Consider the following 22,801-nt stretch of genomic DNA (forward strand, 5'->3'; position numbering starts at 1 on the left):
AGGCGTTGTCGGGAGGTCATACAGGCACATGGAGGCCACACACACTACTGAGCCTCATTTTGACTTGTTTTAAAGACATTACATCAAATTTGGATCAGACCTCCATGGGTTGATACATTTGATTTCCATTGATAATGTGTGATTTTGTTGTCAACACATTCAACTATGTAAAGAAAAAAGTATTTCATAAGAATATTTCATTCATTCAGATCTAGGATGTGTTATTTTAGTGTTCCCTTTATTTTTTGAGCAGTGTACATCCACAGGTACACCTCCAATTAACTCAAATGATGTCAATTAGCCTATCAGAAGCTTCTAACACCATAATATAATTTACTCGAATTTTCCAGGCTGTTTAAAGGCACAGTCAACTTAGCATATGTACACTTCTGACCCACTGGATTTGTGATACAGTGAATTATAAGTGAAATAATCTGTCTGTAAACAATTGCTGAAAAATGACTTGTGTCATGCACAAAGTAGATGTCCTAACCGACTTGCCAAAACTATGGTTTGTTGACAAGAAATTTGTGGAGTGGTTGAAAAAACGAGTTTTAATGACTCCAACCTAAGTGTATGTAAACTTCCGACTTCAACTGTAGGTTGTAATATTGCTTTTTATCTGGCTTCCCCAGTGATTATACCCACGCACCACTACTGCGGTCTCCCCTAAAAACGTACTACTGCTCCTCTGATGAAAAACGGACCTATGACCAAGTAGCTTGGCATGAAAATGGGTTGGCCTACAAACTTTCTATTTACCAACACATATTTTCCGGCTTTTCACTGACAGCATACTAGGCCTAGCTTCTTTCATTTTAACAGAGGCAAAATATTGCCGCAGTGCTTAGTTCCTAACATTCTTGCAGCCATTGATATAGCATGGTGAAATATTAATTACAAGTGCATGTGTGACAATTATGTATGCCTACCTGCATCCGATGGCCGATTACTGAAATAGCACCTTCCCAATGATAAGTAATTATAGGATTAATGACGCATTGCTCCCGCAATCCATTTGCTCCATGTTCACTTCATAGCTTTTAGGGCTGACCCCATTAAGTCGACTGGTCCAATGTTTGGTCGATAGGCTGTTGGTCGACCAATATTTATTTTTATTCAAGCAGTGGAAAAAAAAATTTGCATGGTACACGAGACACCAGTCTGATTCACGCCTGTCTGAGTGGACTAATCCATTGCAGAGGCTGCAGGGATGGCACACGAGTAGTACATTTACCATTAATTCCCACTATTTTTTATCTACAATGTTTGTTTGGTTAAGGTCATTTCTGTTAATGCATTCAATATATTATTACTACAGTCTTACCATCATCCTTGTAGGAGTGGACACATTGTTTGCAGAGCACACAACCTAGGCTACACTGATTTATTTAATTCCATTTACAAGTTGTCAATTTATTCATTGTCTTTTGTTTGTACTGTAGCGCTTCTGTCAATCTTGACTACAGACACACACCTGATTATGCATAGAAGTAAGCCTATATGCTACCTGGCCTGCACACAAATGGCCTATAAAATGTGCCCTTTTGGGGATCTAATACTATTTCTCAAAGTAATTTTGTCTTCTCCTCTAACGGCAAGTAAACAAAGTCTGTTTTTACATCCATTGAGAATGACAATAGTTCCTCAAAATATCCCTTTAGATAAACACTCAGAAAGGGAGAGAAAATGTCATGCCGTGATCCTGTGGAAATATCAAAGTAGGTCTACCTGATTACTTCTTATCACGCAAATATCCTACAGCTGTGTCTCTCTCCGGAGCTCACTGGCACAGGAAACTGAGAGCCCAGAATATTTTAATAGTTGACAATGTTTCAAGTTCCTTGCAGACAGGCCATGCTTAGCCAAGGACAGGCTATTTATTTTTATCAGGATAATATCTACCTGCAGACTGCAATGTTTATTTTGTTGGCTTTATGTACGCCATTTTTACATATCGGCAATGGCAATAGAAGTTAAGATTAAATTTGAAAACTTTTCATTCACATAGAATTTTGATTAACCAGATGACATTGATTAAGATATGAAGACTATTATAAATTTAAAATAAAACTGTTCCACGAAAATGTGCATTTGAAAATCATAACTGGCATGCAGATCAGTAGAAATAGAATGATAACTTGGCACTCCAAATGAAAAAAGGTTGCCGACAGCTGGTGTAGCCCATTACCGGCAACTTCAGGAGTATAGAAACTGCCATAATCTGCAAATGCCAGCAGCAGCAGGAGGAAGAGGGTCAGAACAGGTTTTTATTATTCTGGTTAGGCTATATTAAACTCTGGCTCCATCTTTAGTAAATTTGTGTGTCTTCATTTTAAAAATTGCCGTGCTTAAAGCATCAGACAAACGCAGTAGCCTACATATAGTTGATTTTATTCAAACATAGGGTGTGTCTATATATGGAAAGAACAGACGACTCTCGGTCGACCAAGATTATTTTGTAGTCGGGGACAGCCCTAATAACTTTGCACATTTTAAATCATGAGCCAGTCTGTTGCTAATTGATTTAATTTGAATAGTAGCTAGGGATGGGCACGGTTATTCAAATATCTGAAACGGTTAGTATTTGAATACTTGTGTATTTTTTTAGGCTTATTTAATTAGGAATAAAAATACCTTGTCTTAAGTAAATTATCCATGTGACATTGTTACATACAAGGGTGACATTTGAAATTCATAAATGTAATAAAACAAATGTTTAAATGTAGTTTATGACCTGTGTCCCATAATTAAAAATATATATATTTAAAAAAGACATGCATACTGGTAGCCAGCTATGCCAGTATCCTACACACATTTCACAAGTAGCTTTTTGATTTAGTCAGCCTATCAAAACTGCTCTACAGTCCAAGGTTCCATGTGTAGCAAGGGAAGTGAGAGATCTCTATAATAAATGCAAAATGGAATAAAAATTACAGAATTAACCATTAGCTAAATGAGAATGAGTGAGCTACAACGAACAACCAACAGGTAGGCTGTTTAATCTGAATTGTCATGTTAATTGTTTACAAGGACAGGGGAGCGCAGCATATTGTAGCTAGCAATCTTCTCTACATTGAGTTGATGCAGTCAAGTAGGACTGAGCAATATGTCCAAAATATCATACCACGGTATTTAAAATTTAAAAAAATTGGACGGTATGACGATATTATGTTTTTGAATAATATGTATTATTTTGTGTATGTCCATCATCCATTTCGTATGATACGTTACAAATTTGTTGTGGCTAACGTTAGTTAAGGGGTCAAGGTTAGGGCTAGGAGTTAGGTTAGGGTTAGCTAAAATGGTTAAGGTTAGGGAAAGGGTTAGATAACATGCTAAGAAGTAACAACACTGTTAATTAGCAAAAATTGTCCTTGAGATTCACACACAACCTTTGGGTTGCTAGATGTTAGGGGTAATGGTTAGGAGTTAGGTTAGGGTTAGCGAAGAGTGTAAAGGTTAGAAGGAGGGTTCACTAACATGCTAAGTAGTTGCAAAATAGCACATTTTGCTAAAATGCTAAACATGTCCATGATGAGATTCGAACACACAACCTTTGCGTTGCAAGATGTTATACACCCACCCCAACCCTCCTTTGGTTTTTGCCTCAAGTAATCTTCCATCTTATGTAACCATAGCAAACTTAACATATCATTCCAATTTCAGTGTCCAGGATGGATTTGCGCTTACCATGTTATATCTAGTCTATGAGACCAGTGACATTTCACATTCAACAGGGTTTGGTTAGCGCTAGGGTGCAAGAAAGATCAGGCATCATAAACTGGTGTAGGCTGGTGTCATGTAAACTACTCAATATTGACAAATAACCCTGATCTTGAGAAAAGGGAAGGAAAAGAATTGCTGCAAGGGATTCCTAAGCTAACTAAGTATAAGTATAAGGCTCCCCATGAAATATGGAGCATCTGAATTGAAAGAGAACATATTGTTTCTCCTGTTCTGCCTGGACCAGAAGAGAAGATTTATTTATTTGCAGTGGACAGCTGGAACAATCCTAGGCCTTCATTTTGCTTGGATGATCACTAAATCAGGGACATGCTCTGAGCTGTGGTTTTGGCAACAAAATACAGAAGATAATTGATAGCCATCAAACAATGAAGGGACCATGTTAAGGGAACTCTGTGAAAAAATGATTTAGCCACAGGTTCATTCAAACTGAACACAATTTTAAAAACTGTTAGGCCAAAGCTACATTATCATTCACATAATGTGTAGGCCGTCATTGTAAATAAGAATTTGTTCTTAACGGAATTGTTAAATCAATATAAATCTGGATTTATACACCTCAAGCAGTATGATACAGTGGTTTTAATTGTGCGCGTCTACTTATGATTGTATTTTGAGCACATACTGTGATCTGACCCAAGCTAGGCCTCTCACACTCAGCAATACCACAATTTTGGAAGCCAAGTTTCAGCCCACTGTGTGTGTGTGTGTTAATTTGAGAAAGTGTTATTTTAAGTCCCAAACAAGTTGTTTTTTTGGGTTATCTGTACTTCACTATTTATATTCTTGAAGTCTTTTTACTTTACTACATTCCTAAAGAAAATAATGTACTTTTTACTCCATACATGTCTCCCGACACCCAGAGTAAATTGAATGGCTAGCAGTACAGGAAAATTGTCAAATTCATACACTTATCAAGATAACATCCCTGGTCATCCCCATTGCCTCTGATCTGGCAGACTCAGTGTTGGAGTGTGCCCCTGGCTATCCTTAAATAATTGTAAAAAAAATAAAAAATACAAATACAAATTTAAAACCCAATTGTGCTGTCTGGTTTGCTTAATATGGGGAATTTGAAATTACTTACTAGGTATATCTCAGCAATTACGTTTACTTTTGATACAAGTATATTTCAAACCAAATACTTTTAGACTTTTACTCAAGCAGTATTTTCATTGGGGGACTTTCACTTGAGTAGAGATATCTTTATTTTTAATCAAGTATGACAATTGGGTATTCTTCCACTACTGCCGACCACATCCTCTCATCACTGCAGAAAAACTATTCTGCTTTAGTAGGTAAATAGCTTATTATATTCCTCAGGGGTTGGAACCATTTTCAAAGAACATGAAAAAGAACAAACCATTTTAAGGAATGGAAACAAACGTGATATCTAGTGTTCGAGAACAGAACCATTATTTTCAAATCTTAAGAACAAGTTGTTTTTCTTTGTTCCAGAAATACACATTTCTAGTGCATCATTCTGTAATAATTCATGTAATATCCTAAACACATTCCAATCCACTTCATGTCAAGCCCCCTCCATCCCCACATCACAGGAGGCATAAATGGCCGGAACTAAGCAAATGGAATATCAAACACATGGAAACCATACGTTTAATGTATTTGATACCATTCCACTCCAGCCATTACCACAAGCCTGCACTTTTCTGACCAATCAAACATGTAAACAAATATCTTACCCGTTCCACAGAAAGCTGCCGTCTCTGAAAATTGGTGGAGTAAATGTAAAAACCATGTTGATTTCAAAGTTTAAAAATTAAGGAAAACTTTCAACGTGTGCCAATGGGGATTTGCACTCCATAATACAGTTGAAAATCAGTGTTCATGTTATGAGTGTGGACAGAAAGTGAAAGTGCCCGTCTTCTCATTGGAAGTGCGTAGATCTTTCATATAAATTCAATCTTGAAGGCTGTGCACAATTAATTATATAGAGTGAACAAAAAATAAACACAACATGTAAAGTTTTGGTCCCATGTTTCATGAGCTGAAAAGATCCCCGAAATGTCCCATACACACAAAAATATTATTTAGCTCAAATTGTGCACACATTTATTTACATCCCTATTAGTGAGCATTTCTCCTTTGCCAAGATAATCAATTCACCTGACAGGTGTGGCATATCAAGAAACTGATTAAACAGCATGATCATTACACAGAAATACAGTGACGAGATCCTGAGGCCCATTGTCGTGCCATTCATTCGCCGCCATCATCTCATGGCTCAGCATGATGATGCACAGCCCCATGTGGCAAGGATCTGTACACAATTCCTGGAAGCTGAAAATGTCCCAGTTCTTCCATGGCCTGTATACTCACGAGACATGTCACCCATTGAGCATTTTTGGGATGCACTGGATTGCCGTGTAGGACAGCGTGTTCCAGTCCCAGCCAATATCCAGCAACTTCGCACATCCATTGATGAGTGGGACAACATTCCACAGGCCACAATCAACACCCTGATCAACTCTATGCGAAGGAGATGTCACGCTGCATGAGGCAAAATGGTGGTCACACCAGATACTGACTGGTTTTCTGATCCACACCACAAGGTGGAAGTGGAGTGGTGTAATATGGCAGAGACCTCCAGCAGAACCCACTGCTACTAATGGGAGCTGTCCATTTTAGCTCTGGTCTGACAGGGCCAGCATGATTAGCCTGGAAATTTGCCCAACACTGATTTGCATATGGACCAGTGTTGTATTATACCAACTTGTCAAGGCTTGCAGAGAAGGCTGTTATTGTGTAGTCTTACAGTCCCTTTTTGCGTTTGGGACATTGGTGGTAAGCCACGTGATAATTTTCGACTACCTTAGTACTGACTGGTCCTAACACGACGTGTGCATTAAGCTTTGTTCAATAGCAATGAGAGGTTTGTCGACACAGAAGGTTTCCCAAATGTGGACATCCTAGACCAACCAAGAGCTTGGTGAGTGAAAGTATGTGCAGCAAATATTTTTGTGGGGGTAAATACAGAATTCTCTGCTCTCCGATACCTTTCAATAGACATAATTGAACTATTAATTTGTAGGTTTTTTTAACCTTGAGTCACAGGAGTGGACATCAGATTAAATAAATAGTTCTTCACAGCTGGGAAGTGAGACAGGTCCTTGTGTGGTGAGAGATTACTTGGAAATTTACAAGGCAGAAATGTCAATGTTACCTTCATCAATCTCCAGGCAGAGAGAGTCAAGGTTCAACACTTTTAATGTGCCAAAAAAGAGCTGCCCACAAAACCTGGCTTGAAAAAGAGTTTAACTGGAAAGAACCATGTTCATTGCAGGCAAATTAACAATACCACAATGAAAAGGCTCACAATGAATAACATAGTTGATTGAGATTTTGGACAATAACAAGTACGAGCCTCATCTACAGTAGAACCAGAAATTAGCTGATCAAAAGATATTGATGCAACTTCAGTCACAGTGGGGACTATCCATTCATAAGGCTACACAGTTGACTTGCAGATATGATAAGAAGGCTAGAGCAGGGACGAGCAACTCCAGTCCTAAGTGGTTGTCTCACCTTTCCCCCCAATCCCTAGCAAATACATCTGATTAAACTAATTGCAGTCAAAACTAAAAGATCACTCATTGATTATTGGAGTCAGTTGTGTTAGCTGGGGCAAAAATGTGACACCAATCAAGCCACAAAGAAATGGAGTTGCCCATCCCTGGGCTGGAGTGTAAGCTATAAGCAGCTTAAAATCAAAAGTGGCAAAGAAATAAGGGATAGACCTACATAAGCTGTTTCCATTAACTTGTCCAGTGATTTTATTGTTGACATTTAGAAAGTTTGCATAGAAATTGCAACAACTGCCTTTGTTTCTATTTGTGACAAAAACAGCAGGCCGTAATGATGTCACCCCCCTGCCTCCAAAAAAATTTAACATTCGCAAAAACCGTGTGCCAAATAAAACAATTAAAGTGTTTGAACTGTTTCCAAAATCCATTTAGGGAAATTGTGCATTAATAAATGTGACAGTCTGTATGCCTTCCCACCTACAGTATGTTTCATGTCTCAGGTAGCCCGCAAAGGCCAGCATGGATAGAATGCAAGAATTTACTCATATTTGCCATATTCTAATAATTCTCATGTGCCAACGTATCGCCATGGTCTGTGCCATTGTGCAGCTTGCACTCCTGTAGAGCTGAAATAATTGGGTTGTGAAACTTGCATCCAGCCAACCAGAAAAGCAAGGCGAAACAATTCAGGCATTCTTGAAAGTCAAGACAATCCTTGTTCTGCAAAGAAACATTTTTATTTTTGCAAGCAGTAGACATTTAGAATTAAAATGTGTAGTGGAGCTTTATAGTTATGCGTGACATGTGCCCAGAGTACCTTAAATTATTCGGCAATAATTTATTCTGAAAAACTGTTTCCATCATAATTCCTCACAATAAAGAAAGGTTCACAAAAGACAAATCCACACATTGAATGGATAAAAAATGTTGTCGATCTTTAGAACATTTCTTCAACAGCTGCTGTTTCTATTACACGTTGCAATGTGTTTGTTGCGACATTGCTTTTATTGAATAAACCTGGGTCAATGGAAACCTGCCTAATGAGCAGCAATAAGCTAAATACAAAAATGCTGTGAGTTTAGCAATGTGATAGCCTCAGGCTGCAAGACCTAGGCTACACTTGAAATGCAATTTGTAGGCCTATTTGGGGATTTGTAGCCTTCACTTTCAGGGAAAACAAGTTAAACGAACAACCTTGCAACACAGTCAATATGAGGAAATAGGTGAATGCATCATTTCCTTCATGAGGCCATCTGTTGTCTAATATAGAGGCCAACTGACAACACTATTGTAATGAAGACAACGGAATACAAAGCTGAGATGTCTTAATGAGGAAAATCCTTGTCTCGTGATGAACTGCTTACAAAACCAATGTGTTCAGACAGCAATGGCACCAATTTAATTTGGAAACTGTTCTTAACCACAGGAATTGGTCCCGACTTTCCCAAATGTGGAATGGCAACATATGGTAAACGTCAAGCACTCAAAATTGTTGTTTGAAAGATGTCGCAAACGGATCACTTTGGTCTCCGAATTCAGTTTATGCAAAGCATTCAAGCAATGTTTTCCAACAGAACGTATTTGTAAGAACGCCTGTAACCTAGATATTGTTGTCCCATACTAACTCCCTGTGTCTTCATATTAAGGTCTCATCTTCAATTTCATAAATGAGTTAGTGAGGACTTGGCCTAGGATATTTTTAAACAATAGTATTCAATCTGATAATGGAGGTTTATCCCCTCCTTGTAGTCGCCTATCCAGAATTCAGCTAAATATCTCATATTTACCATGAGCTGACAACACAGAAGTTAGTTAATTTGCTCTGAATGGTGAATTGACACTTGCGATGAAATTCAGACCAAGACCTATACTTTAACATGACTGTTTACATTCTCACTGTGTGTGTGAACCGTGGTTTTTTTGGATTGCAAGTGGTCGTATGGTCGAGGTTGCTGAACCAATGTGCATGACATGTACACTTCGTGGAAGATCAAAATCTAAGGATGCATCCACTATGCTAACCATCTAGCCAACCATGCATCCCTCTTCGCGTTTTCAAATCCGTATTACAAATATGATTTACCTTTATAATGCTGCTCCTGCGTGGTATTCCAGATTTGGAATCCAATCCGACAGAGGAGTTGTTGGCTGTTTCAAGCCCTGGGCTGTCAGGTAACGTTTCTGATCCAACCATGTTTGCCGATATCCCACAGTCCCCATTGAAGACCGATACTTCGCACTGCGTCTTTCCGTCTGTTTGATCACAGGGCAAAGCCACCGAATCCCCAGTATTCGATGGAGATGAGCCGTCGTTCTCTCCAAACTCCGCCATAGGCACTCCACGCACACAGAAAGACCAAGCGTAGCTGTCAACCTGCAATGTAGGTGTTTCACTTGCAACGCTGTTGTATTTATCCAATGTCCTGGCTTGCTAGCTACCTCGTTATAACATATGCACAAAAATGTTCCGTATCATCTTTCGGTCCATATTTGACTCGTACCTAATGTGCTCCATGGATTGTGCTCTGTAAAACAAAACACATCATTAACAAGATACACTGAATATAAATAGATTCAACGGTTCAATGCTAGACATTATCATCTGAAATTGCATGCACACAAGATGTCTAATAAATGTGACTTTGAATAGTAACTGACTAACGTTAGCTAATTACATACAAACAGTGCAATTGCATTCAATGGCATTTTCAATTGGCAAAGCTGTCGGTATAATATTGCAAAATTATGTTTCATAATGAATGCATTAGCTCGCGTTAGCTACATCGTCTCATTTGAAATTGTCTGGTTAAGGCATTCGATAGTTAGCAGCCTAGCTAAGCTTCGTTAGTCAACAAGTTAGCCATATTTACAATCGTCACGGATAGACGTGGCTGGTTTGTTAGCTACTGTGTATATCTACACGAGAGCTAATTTAGTTAACGTAGTCAGACATCCGTACTCTGCCATGTTTCGTGAACTGACAAATTAGCCCACATTTCATAAACTTGCCAATAGTTAGCTAACATTAACTAACCTGACAAGCTAATACTAGAGCCAAATATGTTCTAACTAACCCTCTCGTATCTGTTCTACAGCCACCCATGGCAACATAATGTCGTGTTATCACACTTGCCTTGCTTGATAAAGTCTTGTAGAAAGAGAACAAAGTTCCATTCTGCTGTGCTATCCAGCTGCAACGACAAGACTACTGTTCAGTCCCTGTACCACCAGTTGCTGCATTAGCTAGCTTGCAATGTAGCTAGCTTGTTAACAAGTAGTCACCGACTAAACCCAACTGTCAATACATTTCCTATCTAAATCAAATGTATCTAGCGAGCTAACCGTTTAGAAAAATTCGAAAAGTGAACGAATTACTTGTAACGACAACGAACCTTCTTTCAATCAAACTTTGCTCATAAAAAAAGGTAATCGATCAATCCGGTTCTCTATAATTACACTAAATGACTGATGAGGGCACTGTTTTGATGCCACCGCCCCTACGTCCTGGCACGCACCCAACACAGTAAAAACAAAATCATTTTGGAAGCTATACAAATGCAATTATTCATGTCTAAACAATTTTTTTCCCACGTTTATTCTATTACAGACACATTCATACATACTTTAAATATATATTATGTGAGTTTAACATACTTTAAATACATTAATATATATATATAAAGTATGATTTTTGAAAGTATTAATGTTACTGTCCCCACTACAACAACAAATACTTATGCATGTAATTTTGTCCTTGACACGTTTAACTGAAATACTGTATCATTCCATTCATTCCTATGGCGGACTCCATATTCTGGGGAGTGCCAATATGGTCGACCGGTATTTTCAAAGTCCCTCATTGGCCAATACGTAGGATATACAATCCAGGGTTTATTTTTCGTGTATTCGGAAAGTATTGAGATCCTTTCCCTTTTTCCATATTTTGTAACGTTACAGCCTTATTTAAAAAAATAAAAAATAAAAAATTAATTCGCTCATCCATTTACACCCACTACCCCATAATGACAAGATTAAAACATGTTTGTCGGAATGTGTGCAAATGTATTAAAAACAAAAAACAGAAATACCTTATTTATATAAGTATTCAGACCCTTTGCTATGAGACTCGAAATTGAGCTCAGGTGCATCCTGTTTCCTTTGATCATCCTTGAGATGTTTCTACAACTTGATTGGAGTCGACCTGTGGTAAATTCAATTGATTGGACATGATTTGGAAAGACACACAACTCTCTATATAAGGTCTCACAATTGACAGTGCATTTCAGAGCAAAAACCAAACCATGACGACAAAGGAATTGGCCGTAGAGCTCCGAGACAGGGTGGTGTCGATGCACGTATCTGGGGAAGGGTACCAAAAAATGTCTGCAGCATTGAAGATCTCCAAGAATACAGTGGCCTCCATCAATCTGAAATGTAAGAAGATTGGAAAAAACAAGACTCTTCCTGGAGCTGGCCGCCCGGCCAAACTAAGAAGGGCCTAGGTCAGGGAGGTGAACAAGAACCCGATGGTCACTCTGGCAGAGCTCGAGAGTTCTTCTGTGGAGATGGGACAACCTTCCAGAAGGACAACCATCTCTGCAGCACTCATAGAGTGCTGTCTTAGGGTGTGTATTTTAAGTGTTTGGATCACAGTCAGTGTTTCTTCCGACACATTGGTGCAGCTGGCTTCCGGGTTAAGCAAGCAGTATGTCAAGAAGCAGTGCCGCTTGGCAGGGTCGTGTTTCGGAGGACGCAAGGCTCTCGACCTTCACCTCTCCCGAGTCAGTACCTTGGCTGCATTCCAAACACTTAAAAGACACACCCTATCCCCTCAGCCCTCAAATTAAGTGGACACTTCTGATGACGTATCATGACGTCTGACGAGTATACACTTGAAGGGCAAAGGGCGACGGAGGAAAGAATGAGTTTTAAATGGACTCCCTTGGCCGGGAATTCATCACTCATTCATCCCGCGATTGTGTTTTCAGCCATCGGTAGCTTGTGGGTACTTTATATGCGCTACAGTCAATTATGAGTGCATGTCTACTTATATTAATTATTCATATACGCCTCCTGTATGATAGCTTGCAAATGAATTAGCTAACAAACGTTAGCCTGCCTTGATACTTCTGCCAAGCTACTTTCCAAAAGCTAACCAAACAAAAACATCATTACTTTTATGAGACGTGTTTGTGCATTAGTAGCACAATTTCTAATTTATTTACTTTTTTTTTTACTTACACTTGTATATCGACGTCATATTGACATTGAGGTTTTAAGTTTTGCCACACTTTTCTTAGTGGATGAACAATCGTCGCGAATTGAATTATGTGGCATTCCAGGCCCCGAAGTGAACATAATTGAAAAACGAGGGCTGAGGGGCTAACGTTGCAAACTTCCCTTGCTTGGCTAATCATTTGGACCGAGGTCAAATATTGCCACGGGGATTCTCCCAAGGGCATAAGTGGACGAGGGTGTGTCTTTTATGAGCCCTTGTCCCAAGGTACTCTGTACCGGAGTTGCAGCGATGGGACAAAACTGTAACTAGCAATTGGATATCACAAATTTGGGGAGAAAAATGTGTAATATACTGTACATATGTCAATTCTTCAACTTAAAAACAACTCCAACTGTATTTTGAATTAATATACTGAATTACAATTTAAAGCGTTTCAAATTGAAGTACCGTTTTAATGAGTGTGTTTAAATTTAAAGATAGTGAACATAGTATACTATAGTATACTTCACTGAAAAACAATTAATTTAAAGTACACTTCTAATAAGTGTATTGAATGTTGACGATAGTATATTTATAGTATATTAAAAGCTTTACAAATCTAGTAATTTAAAGTACACTTTTAATAAGTGTGTTAGTTTAATTATATTATATTTATAGTATACTTAAGATAAGAAAAATACATCTCGTATTTGAAGTGTATTACTACAAAATGTTGTATATTTAAGTATACTTGTGATATATAACAATATTACACATTTTTCGCTTGGGATGTTAATTAGAGAATATTAAAATCTTGGATTAAATTCAGTGCTCTTGGATTTAATTCAAGATGCTGGAGTGTGACAATCCAAATGATTTCCTGGGTAAAAATATAGCATTTTACGGTCTGAAAAATGTCCATCTGAGACGTTGTCAATATGCTGTATTTATGTCAATTGTCAACAGATCATAACTTGTAGAAGACTATATGTTCCTTCAATAGCATAGCCTATCCAGTTATTGAAACAGATAACAGTATAATTCATTGTTTTTCTTGTAGCAGCTCTTATTCTCTTTAGCTATTCAAAATGGATCCTTACAGTTTACGTTCTAATATTGTAGTCAAAGTTAATCATGCCTGAGTTTATGTGCAGGAGGGTATGCATTGCTGAAGTTTTTATAGCCTACACATGAGACATGACATAAACAGTTATATTGAACCTTTTTTGAATCAAATTCTAGACAATAAATATACTGCAGAATACCTTACCTCTATATCAGTGTGCCAGTTCCACCTTGTGTTGCGTTCTCAGGGTTCTTATTAGAAGTCATGTGTCTTTTTTCTGATAAAGGATCAGTTCACATAAATCAATGTTGTAAGGGACAGGAGAAGGGACGGTGTACACTAACTGTTCAAAAGCACATTTTTTGTCCATTAAAATAACATCCAGGATGCTGGCCTTCTAGGCAGAGTTCCTCTTTCCAGTGTCTGTGTTCTTTTGCCCATCTTAATCTTTTATTTTTATTGGCCAGTCTGAGAGATCGCTTTCTCTTTGCAACTCTGCCTAGAAGGCCAGCATCCCGGAGTCGCCTCTTCACTGTTGACGTTGAGACTGGTGTTTTGCGAGTACTATTTAATGAAGCTGCCAGTTGAGGATTTGTGAGGCGTCTGTTTCTCAAACTAGACACACTAATGTACTTGTCCTTTTGCTCAGTTGTGCACCGGAGCCTCCCACTCCTCTTTCTATTCTGGTTAAAGCCAGTTTGCGCTGTTCTGTGAAGGGAGTAGTACACAGCATTGTACGAGTTTCTTGGCAATTTCACGCATGGAATAGCCTTCATTTCTCAGAACAAGTATAGACTGATGAGTTTCATAGTCTAATAGACTGACGAGTTTCATAGTCTAATAGACTGACGAGTTTCATAGTCTAAAGAAGACTCGTTTTATTGCTTCTTTAATCAGGACGGCAGTTTTCAGCTGTGCTAACATAATTGCAGAAGGGTTTTCTAATGATCAATTTGCCTTTTAAAATTCTAAACTTGGATTAGCTAACACAACTTGCCATTGGAACACAAGAGTGGTGGTTGCTGATAATGGGCCTCTGTACCCTTATGTAGATATTCCATTAAAAATCAGCCATTTCCAGCTACAATAGTCATTTACAACATTAACAGTATCTGCACTGTATTTCTGATCGATTCTATGTTATTTTAATGGACAAAGACATGTGCTTTTCTTTCAAAAACAAGGACATTTATAAGTGACCCCAAACTTTTGAACGGCAGTGTATATCAAGCCTGCAGACGGTCATGTTATTTTGATACAGAATTTACAGAATTTACTGTTGTACAACAGAGGCATCTGGTGGTGACGCTGACTATCTGATAGTGAGTTGTAAAACCATTAACACAGAGTCCATGAATTAATCTTCATGATCATTTAATGTGATTAAGGAAAATAATAAGGTTTATATAATTCTGTCATGTGCAAACATTTAATGTTGATAGAGCAAATGGTGAGCAGCATGAATCAACTTATAGTTAAATGTGTTGAGGTATTGCAGTTCTGTATGACCATATTACTGTGTGGTTAATTAGCTAAATGATCAACATGTTCACTGTTACTGTAACTGATGGAAATATTGCTTCTCAAAATGTAGAGGATATTCTTATTCAACGTCCATGCAAATCAAAAATGGATTTTCTTTGGTGAAATGGGTATGAAGACATTGAAACCAATAAAGGGAACAAAATCAATTGCAACGCTTCAAACTAACATTAGTTACTGTAGGTTATACACCTTATGTTACCCCCAGAATAAGAATCATGTTTTATCTGTACCTTAGACCTACAGTGATAATTAAAATATTATTAGTGATAGTTAGTATTTTTCAAATCAACTGACTTTACCAGAAGTACAGTAGATAGATCAACCAGGTTTTATGTTTTTTTCTTTTCTTCTTCTCATAGACAAGGAAACAACAGAGGAATCATTCAAAGTTATCTTTCAGTGGACCATTTTGGAGAGGTCTGGTGGTTTCACTTCTTTGCTATTGGGATGATTTTGGAGGTGCACAGGCAGAGGGCGGGACACCAGGCATACACCAAAGGGTTGCTGCAACCGGCCTGCTTTTTCATGGCGGCACAATTGACATACTTGTTTATGTAAGGACAGGGATTGGCTGAAATGACACATAAGAAGAAACATTGGCAGTCAATTCATTGTAGATTGACAGTTTACATTTGGGGATTATTGTACATTGAACCTTGTGAACATGTTTTTGAAACACTAACATTGCTGAGTCATATTGGTAAGATTTTAGACCACATGCATTTCATCATATCTGATACTTACTGCAAAGCTTATTTTCGCAGGAGTTGGGGCAGTCGGCACATGTAGCTCCTTCCTTGTATGGAGCCACTCCTCTGTAGTTTCCCCTGTTAACCAAAGTATTGAAATGATCGCTGGATGATGCCTACCTTCCACTACCAGTTACAGTAAATAGGGTGAAATTGTACACGGGTGTTAGGTGCATTTCTGGGTGTGATTAGTGCAACATACGCTCTATAATACTGGCATCCATAGAAGTAGACTGAGCCAGGACACAGGGCCACACCACAGCCAACCTTGTATGAACTGTTCCAAACCACCTACAGGTATATGGAAGGAAACACAGTTTAGTGTTATCAGAGTTTCATTGGCGAATAACCATAATGACACTTGTCAGTAACTACACACCACTCTGACTACCATACAGCACAGCAAATCAAATCAATTGTTACTTGTCGCATCCACATATGTAGCAGATGTTATTTTGAGTGTAGCACAATGGTTCATAACAATATACACTGAGTAGACGAAATGTTAAGAACGAAGAACACCGGCTCTTTCCAATGACATAGACTGACCGGGGGTGAATCCAGGTGAAAGCTATGATCTCTTATTTATGTCACTTGTTAAATCAACTTCAAACAATGTAGATGAAGAAGAGGAGAGGAGACCGGTTAAAGAAGGATTTTTAAGCCTTGAGAGAATTGAGACCTGGATTGTGTACGTGAGCCATTCAGAGGGTGAATGGACTAGACAAAATATTTAAGTGCCTTTGAATGGTTTTATGGTAGTAGGTGTCAGGTGCACCAGTTTGTGGGGAGACAACTCAATATTAGGAAGGTGTTCCTAATGTTTGGTATACTCAGTGTATGTACAATACAATGACTGAAATTGCTACCAAAAGAAATGTCAATAAGTTAGTAATCTATTTTGTAAGTATATATTCCTTTGGTTTCAATAGGTATATGTGATTATATATCCCGGAAAATATACATGACAGAATAGGAACTGTAGTGTTGGTGTGTGTTTCCTATCTGACCCTAATTAGTGGTGGACATGTAAAATATATTTTAAAAAATAGTCCATTGTGGGTCCTTTTGTACCTAAAGGTCCAGTGTTGACTGTTCAGAAGGTATTTTTATATTGGTGTTTGTTTATTCAAATTTGACAGCATGTGTATTACTTTGAAAGTTAGGCCACTGCAGTTGTCTTTGATGTGTTTGGAGAGACGTTCATGGGGGTCTAAGCAGTATATTGAAACTGCCCTCCTTTAAGGTGACTGTTTAAGTTAATACATGTTGTATTTCTAAAATAGTTACTGTTTGTGTAGATATAGTGGCTAACTGCTCTTTTCTTTCATGCAGAAGTTGTTTGTCACTGTTTTCGGTTGTGAACATGGTCAGTTGTCACTGGAAGCACTGTAGATATTTAGAAAATGATACAGCCACCCAGTGAAAGGACCTGAGGTGTGTTTTTGCATTGTTTTACTGTACATTTTTTAAACAACCAAACTTTTAGCTGATTCATTAAATGTCTTGTTCTTTTTTTTATATCTGCCTCAGACTTTCTCTATAAATGGGCCTATAAAACCTGTAATTTAGTCAGATGTTACACAGTGCATTCGGAAAGTATTCAGACCCATTGACTTTCCCACATTTTTTTATGTTACAGCCTTATTCTAAAATGTATAAAATAAGTTTTTCCCTCGTCAATCTACACACAATACCCCATAATGGCAAATTATTAGCAACTTTATAAAATAAGAAACTGATGTGACCTTTACATAGGTATTCAAACCCTTTACTCAGTACTTTGTTGAAGCACCTTTGGAAGTGATTATAGCCTCAAGTCTTCTTGGGAAGATGCCACACAGTGGTGGGCCGTCAGGGCCAGCAAGGCCTCTGCTGGCCTAAACATCATCAGAATATAATTTTTTTTAAATATATTTTCCCACAAATATGTATTAAATTATTCCCCGGAGTAAGAGTTACACTCTTCATTTCATAGCGTTCCTCTTGGTTGCACTGCTTCCAGGCACAGGTTGAGATTTGGAGGGCTGCTCTTTACGTTAGATATTTTATCCAATCATATTCAGCCATCATGTGTTGCCAGGGGTCTAAAATCTGCCCTCAGGCCTTCAGAATCAACATTGCGGGCACTTGTAGCTTAAAGTGAATGGAAATTAAAATTTAGTGTCAACCAATCAGCTTTAGAGTTGGCTATTGTACGCCTGCTGGCTGGCTCCAGTGTTACACAGGAGCCAGCTAGCAGGCGTAGTGCCTGCACGTCTTTTGATTGGATTACCAATATTGAGAGGCAGGTCCTATATGGGCAGGTCTCAGAACTAGGAAACTGAAATTGATCCACAAATTAATTTGCGTACTACTAAGCTGTTTTTTCAACCCACAATGGTGGAAGGAGAAGATATCGATTTGGTCGAGGATATAATTACAACGCCATTCTCAAGACAAACTTTTCAAGAAAAGTTAGACATTGTCTGGAGAGGTAGACGCCGACGCTACAAAGCCTGTCACAGGCGGGAAAGGGGTTTGTTCGCCACTTTCAATTATGGGCGCTATCAATGACTCACAGGCTCCGAGAAGCACTGCAAACTGTACTGCTGGGAATGCCTATTATTTGCAAGTGATCGATTTGGTGTTGTCTAACCAAGGCAGCAACGAGACACCAAAGTACGGCTGGGCACTTACAAGCAATGGTGCTTTTGAAAACTTTTGGGGACACCCGCGTGGATCTACAGCTCAACGAACAAGCGCGCAGGGCAATGAAGCTGCACAATGAGAAGGTATTGTACTCTTCCCCTGCAATTCTCTGAATAAAAATGTCAATTTCAAGGTGACGCAACGCCTGGTTATACTGCGTTTCTGTCTAAATGTATAGTGTCTAGAGCCATGGCATCATAATGATGGTAATAAGAGGTGGATTAATTCGGGTGGGACAGTGTCAATACGTTTTTTTTGTTTTTAATCACTTAGTCATTGTAGGGTATTGTGTGTAGATTGGTGAGGAAATTGTTTTATTTCATCCATTTTAGAAGGCTGTAACATAACAATGTGGAAAAAGTCAACGAGTCTGAATACTATCTGAAGGCACTTCATGTCATAGTGTATCTGTACATAAGATGAATGTTACCTGTGTGTAGTGGCCGATGGATTTACCATTGATAGATCCATTGGGATAGGAGTAGTCTATGACCTCACTGTGCCAGGCTGTAACGATTTGAGTCCAATTCTTAGAAGTGGAAGACATGAACAGGTTCTCACCCATTTCGTAGTCTGTTCAGAAGTGAAGCATGCATGGAAAAGTTTACTAAATAGGTGTGTAACAGTGAAATCAAACTGGAACAGTTGACTAAAATGTCTTTGAATGCAGGATTTAAGATGTCAACAAATGTAAGCTACCATAGAGAGTCACTGGTGATAAGAACTCATGACATTCAAAATATATTTGAGCTTAAGATCGCGCTCGCATTGATACCATTGCAGCCAAAGTCTTGAGTTGCATGAATCAATATAATATATTTGTTTTAATTTGCTCTACAGCAGGGGACGAACAGGAGATGTCAAGGAGAGACAAAGGGGGAAAACGTACTGCCAAGCATGCGACTGCTGGGTGGGCCATGAGCCATGGAGCAGGTGTCAACCCAAGCCTGAGCACTGGCCGCTGCCTCCTCGCTCCAGGTCTGCAGATCAAATACTAACAGTTCTAGAATAAAGCCATCCACAAGACTGACATCCACATACTAGTGTTCAAGGAGTATTTTGTGGCCACTTTATTTTCTCTACCTGTACATAGACTAACCATAAAGGGCTGCTCTATGAATTACATATTAGGGATTCTATTCTTTATGATGGATTTTGGGGGATACTATGTTGGAAACATTGATTCTGAGGTTTTTTACTGGTGGATAGTACATGAATTACCATCTTGAGCATGTCTCTAGCAGTTGGCGTAACCGCTCTCCGGAAGGCGTTGTGCTGGTTAAGGATCTCAGCCTGAACTGCTGTGCTGTCTGGGCAAATATCTATACATACACACATTATATTGTGGGATTATATGCACATTACTTACTCCACATGTAAATACATCACTAAACCATAATACAAAGCAACTATTTACTCCTAATGTCTTTGCCAACGTCTGGACAATGAGTCCCAAATCAATCCACTTTCTTTTGTAAAGACAACACATGATGAATTAAACATTGTGTGTGATGACTAAATCCAGTTGAATTAATTTATAATCATGTTGGTAGAGGATAGTGAAAGTCTACACAAAGTCTTCACATCAAATTGAAAGGGATTGCATTTTTTCCTACAGTACAGATCTACATAATCTACTCCACCTTTTTGAAGTTTACACTACCAACTCTTAGGGCAGCATATGCCAATTTTTTGTCAAAATTGCTCAAGCGCAGTATATTTGTTTGGGAATCATTGATGGAAAGCATATTTAAACCTCTTTTCAAGCAAATTTATGTCAGGACTGAGTCCAGACAACTCGGAAATCCAATCAGGTGTGTCTTTGACATAACATTATGTATAATTGTCTCACTGAAAAATACAACTCTGTCCCAGGATTTTCAGAAGACTAAGGAGGGTTATTTTTGTCAATGTTTACCTGGGCTTTGCAGCTTTCATATTTATTTTGAAATTGACACGCTCCCCAGTCCCTGCCGATGAGAAGCAATACCTATAACATGATACTGCCACCCTAATACTAACCTTGAGGTATTTTTTTTTCTCTGGAAAATTCTACCTATTTAATGCCAAAGACACATCCGAATGGCTTTCCAAGAGTTGTTTACTTGTTCCTGAATGGTCCAGTCTCAGTCCTGAATGAAATCTCCTTAAAAAAAGGTTTGAATATTGCTGTCCATCAATGATTCTCAGCCAAAGTTAATGGCAAAACAATGAATACATGTTGCCCTAAGAGTTGTGCGAAGTTGGTAGAATCTTATTTGAAATGATTCAATGCTGTAATGGCTGCCAAAGGTGTTTCAACCAAGTATGAACTCTGGGGTGTCAAGACATTTTCATTTAATTTTGAATTGATTTGGAAAATGTTCTACAATTGTCTTTTACTTTTAAAATCTGGAGTAGGTTGTGTAATCCCTTTTTAAATGTTCAGGCAGCAAAATGTGGAGACTGTGCAACGAGTGTGTACACCTTCACTGGGCACTGTGTTAGAATGTTCCAAAGGAATTGTACTTACTTGACTATGGACACAGCAGTAGGAGATGGCTCAAGGGAAAGAATGAAAAGCTTTCAGTAAGACCTTTCATAAATACTTTTAACGTGTAATTGGTTTCATGTCTAATGTACAGTTTCAGATGACGTGTTATTTTCAGTTATTAGTAGTTGTACTTACCACATTGCACACAGTGTACACTTCATGCAGTGTCAGGATGCAAACCAATAACGCAAACATTGTGCCTGAAATCCAGGAGAGAGAGACCGCACCTATCTAGAATAAGAATCCACATGATCAGAATGGAGTACATTGCCTTAGTTTGCCTGTTGTCAGAATCTTTGTACAACTGTATGCTACTATCTATTGCATTTCATTTACTGTATTTTAACATCTTTTGTCTTTTCCCACTAACATATTCACATTGATAGCCATAAGCAAAAATGTTATTAACAATAAAAATAGGCAGTCCTTTGAGAATCAAGAGATGAGCCTTTGCACATCACGGAGATTGATGACCTCATATTTTAACTTGCATGTTCTCAAATAGTAAATCTGTAAAGATCTGTACTTCTTGCAGAGCGAAGAGGCTTTACCTGCTCATGGGTCTTCAAGGAGGTTGAGTGGCGCTTGGTGCTGTTCTTTTTCCTTTTATATGGCCAACGCCGGGCTACATTCGTGACTGTGGTAGGCTCACCTGTTCTTTCACTACTAATGATGAAGAGGCTGTCAATATTACACAATAAATGCAGAACAACAATACATCCAGAAACCAGTATTGAGAAGCTGACAGAAGTAAATATGAATTTGTAAGCGCATGGGGTGTAGTTTCTCCACTGCAAACCTCCACAAAGAATGGAGAAGCGCTCTGTAAATACTAGTGTAAATAAAAGAACAATTATGGATGGCGTTGACTGCATATGAGTGGATGCATTTCTTTGTTTGGAATGGAACGCCAATTCTGAAAGCAGGGACCTCACAATGGCAAATAGTCTTCCTTGAGTTTGTTCTAGCTCGGCAGGATTGTCAATCAGATTAATTAGCCTTTAAAGACTTTGCCTTTGGTGCCTATCCAGCCAATGTGTCTGGGCCACAATAATGACTGTTTAGTGTGTATGACCAAATCCTGTTGTATAAATTCAGTCAATATAGAAGGATTTATCCTTTGCATAATAACGATCTGCTCGGAGGTCAGTGGGCATTTCTTTAAAAATGTAATGCATGACTTGTTGGCAACTGACATAAATAACAAAGTTGGATATCATTTTGTACTACTTATCATGATGCAAGGTGACTTTGGGTGTTCAGAAAGGCCTCTAACAAATAAAGGGGATACATAGTCAGTTGACCAACTGAATGCCTTCAGCATTTAACTCAACCCCTCTGAATCAGAGAGGTGTGGGGGCTGCCTTAATCGACATCCACGGCACCCAGGGAACAGCGTGTTAACTGACTTGATCAGGGGCAGAACAACAGATTTCTAGCTTTCGGTTACTGGCCCAATGCTCTAACCACAAGGCTACCTGCCACCCTCAATAATATTATTGTATTATTCTTATTACTTCACTTTATATCAAGATCTTGTTTTAATAAATGTTCATGAATAAACCAATAAATCACTGAATTGACTGTGTATCATTACAAATACACAAATGTCTGTCATAATCAAGGTGTAATTACTTTTTTCCAAACTGATTCCCTCTATCCCTAAAAGGCTGAATGAAATATGTCTAGAGTTTACATAGAAAGTCG

The 22,801-nt window shown here is 38.5% G+C and overlaps 2 protein-coding genes across 4 annotated transcripts in view; both read right to left on the reverse strand.

Annotated features, from left to right (window-relative positions):
* Positions 1-10,763, reverse strand: part of LOC135520207 (inactive phospholipase C-like protein 2) — a 59,052-nt gene extending 48,289 nt beyond the window's left edge. The window contains exons 1-3 of one of the 3 annotated variants that reach the window (XM_064945593.1): positions 10,635-10,763; positions 10,426-10,483; positions 9,376-9,817 (exon numbers count right to left, since the gene is read on the reverse strand). In XM_064945593.1, the coding sequence (XP_064801665.1) occupies positions 9,376-9,624 (249 nt within the window). In that variant the 5' untranslated portion in view covers positions 9,625-9,817; positions 10,426-10,483; positions 10,635-10,763. The remainder of the gene's footprint in view (positions 1-9,375; positions 9,818-10,425; positions 10,484-10,634) is intronic. The other 2 variants (XM_064945592.1, XM_064945594.1) reach the window with 2 other exon arrangements.
* A 4,117-nt stretch (positions 10,764-14,880) lies between these two features.
* Positions 14,881-21,696, reverse strand: LOC135520208 (cysteine-rich venom protein). The gene is made up of 8 exons (XM_064945596.1): positions 21,646-21,696; positions 21,226-21,325; positions 19,783-19,883; positions 19,451-19,541; positions 18,992-19,134; positions 16,073-16,161; positions 15,866-15,948; positions 14,881-15,692 (listed from the first exon to the last, which is right to left on the reverse strand). Exons 2-8 carry the CDS (start codon positions 21,287-21,289, stop codon positions 15,550-15,552), a joined length of 714 nt encoding a protein of 237 aa, XP_064801668.1. The 5' UTR covers positions 21,290-21,325; positions 21,646-21,696; the 3' UTR covers positions 14,881-15,549.
* Positions 21,697-22,801: the final 1,105 nt, after the last annotated feature.

The sequence above is a fragment of the Oncorhynchus masou genome, chromosome 29, assembly GCF_036934945.1.
Source record: "Oncorhynchus masou masou isolate Uvic2021 chromosome 29, UVic_Omas_1.1, whole genome shotgun sequence".
Lineage (NCBI taxonomy): Eukaryota > Metazoa > Chordata > Actinopteri > Salmoniformes > Salmonidae > Oncorhynchus > Oncorhynchus masou.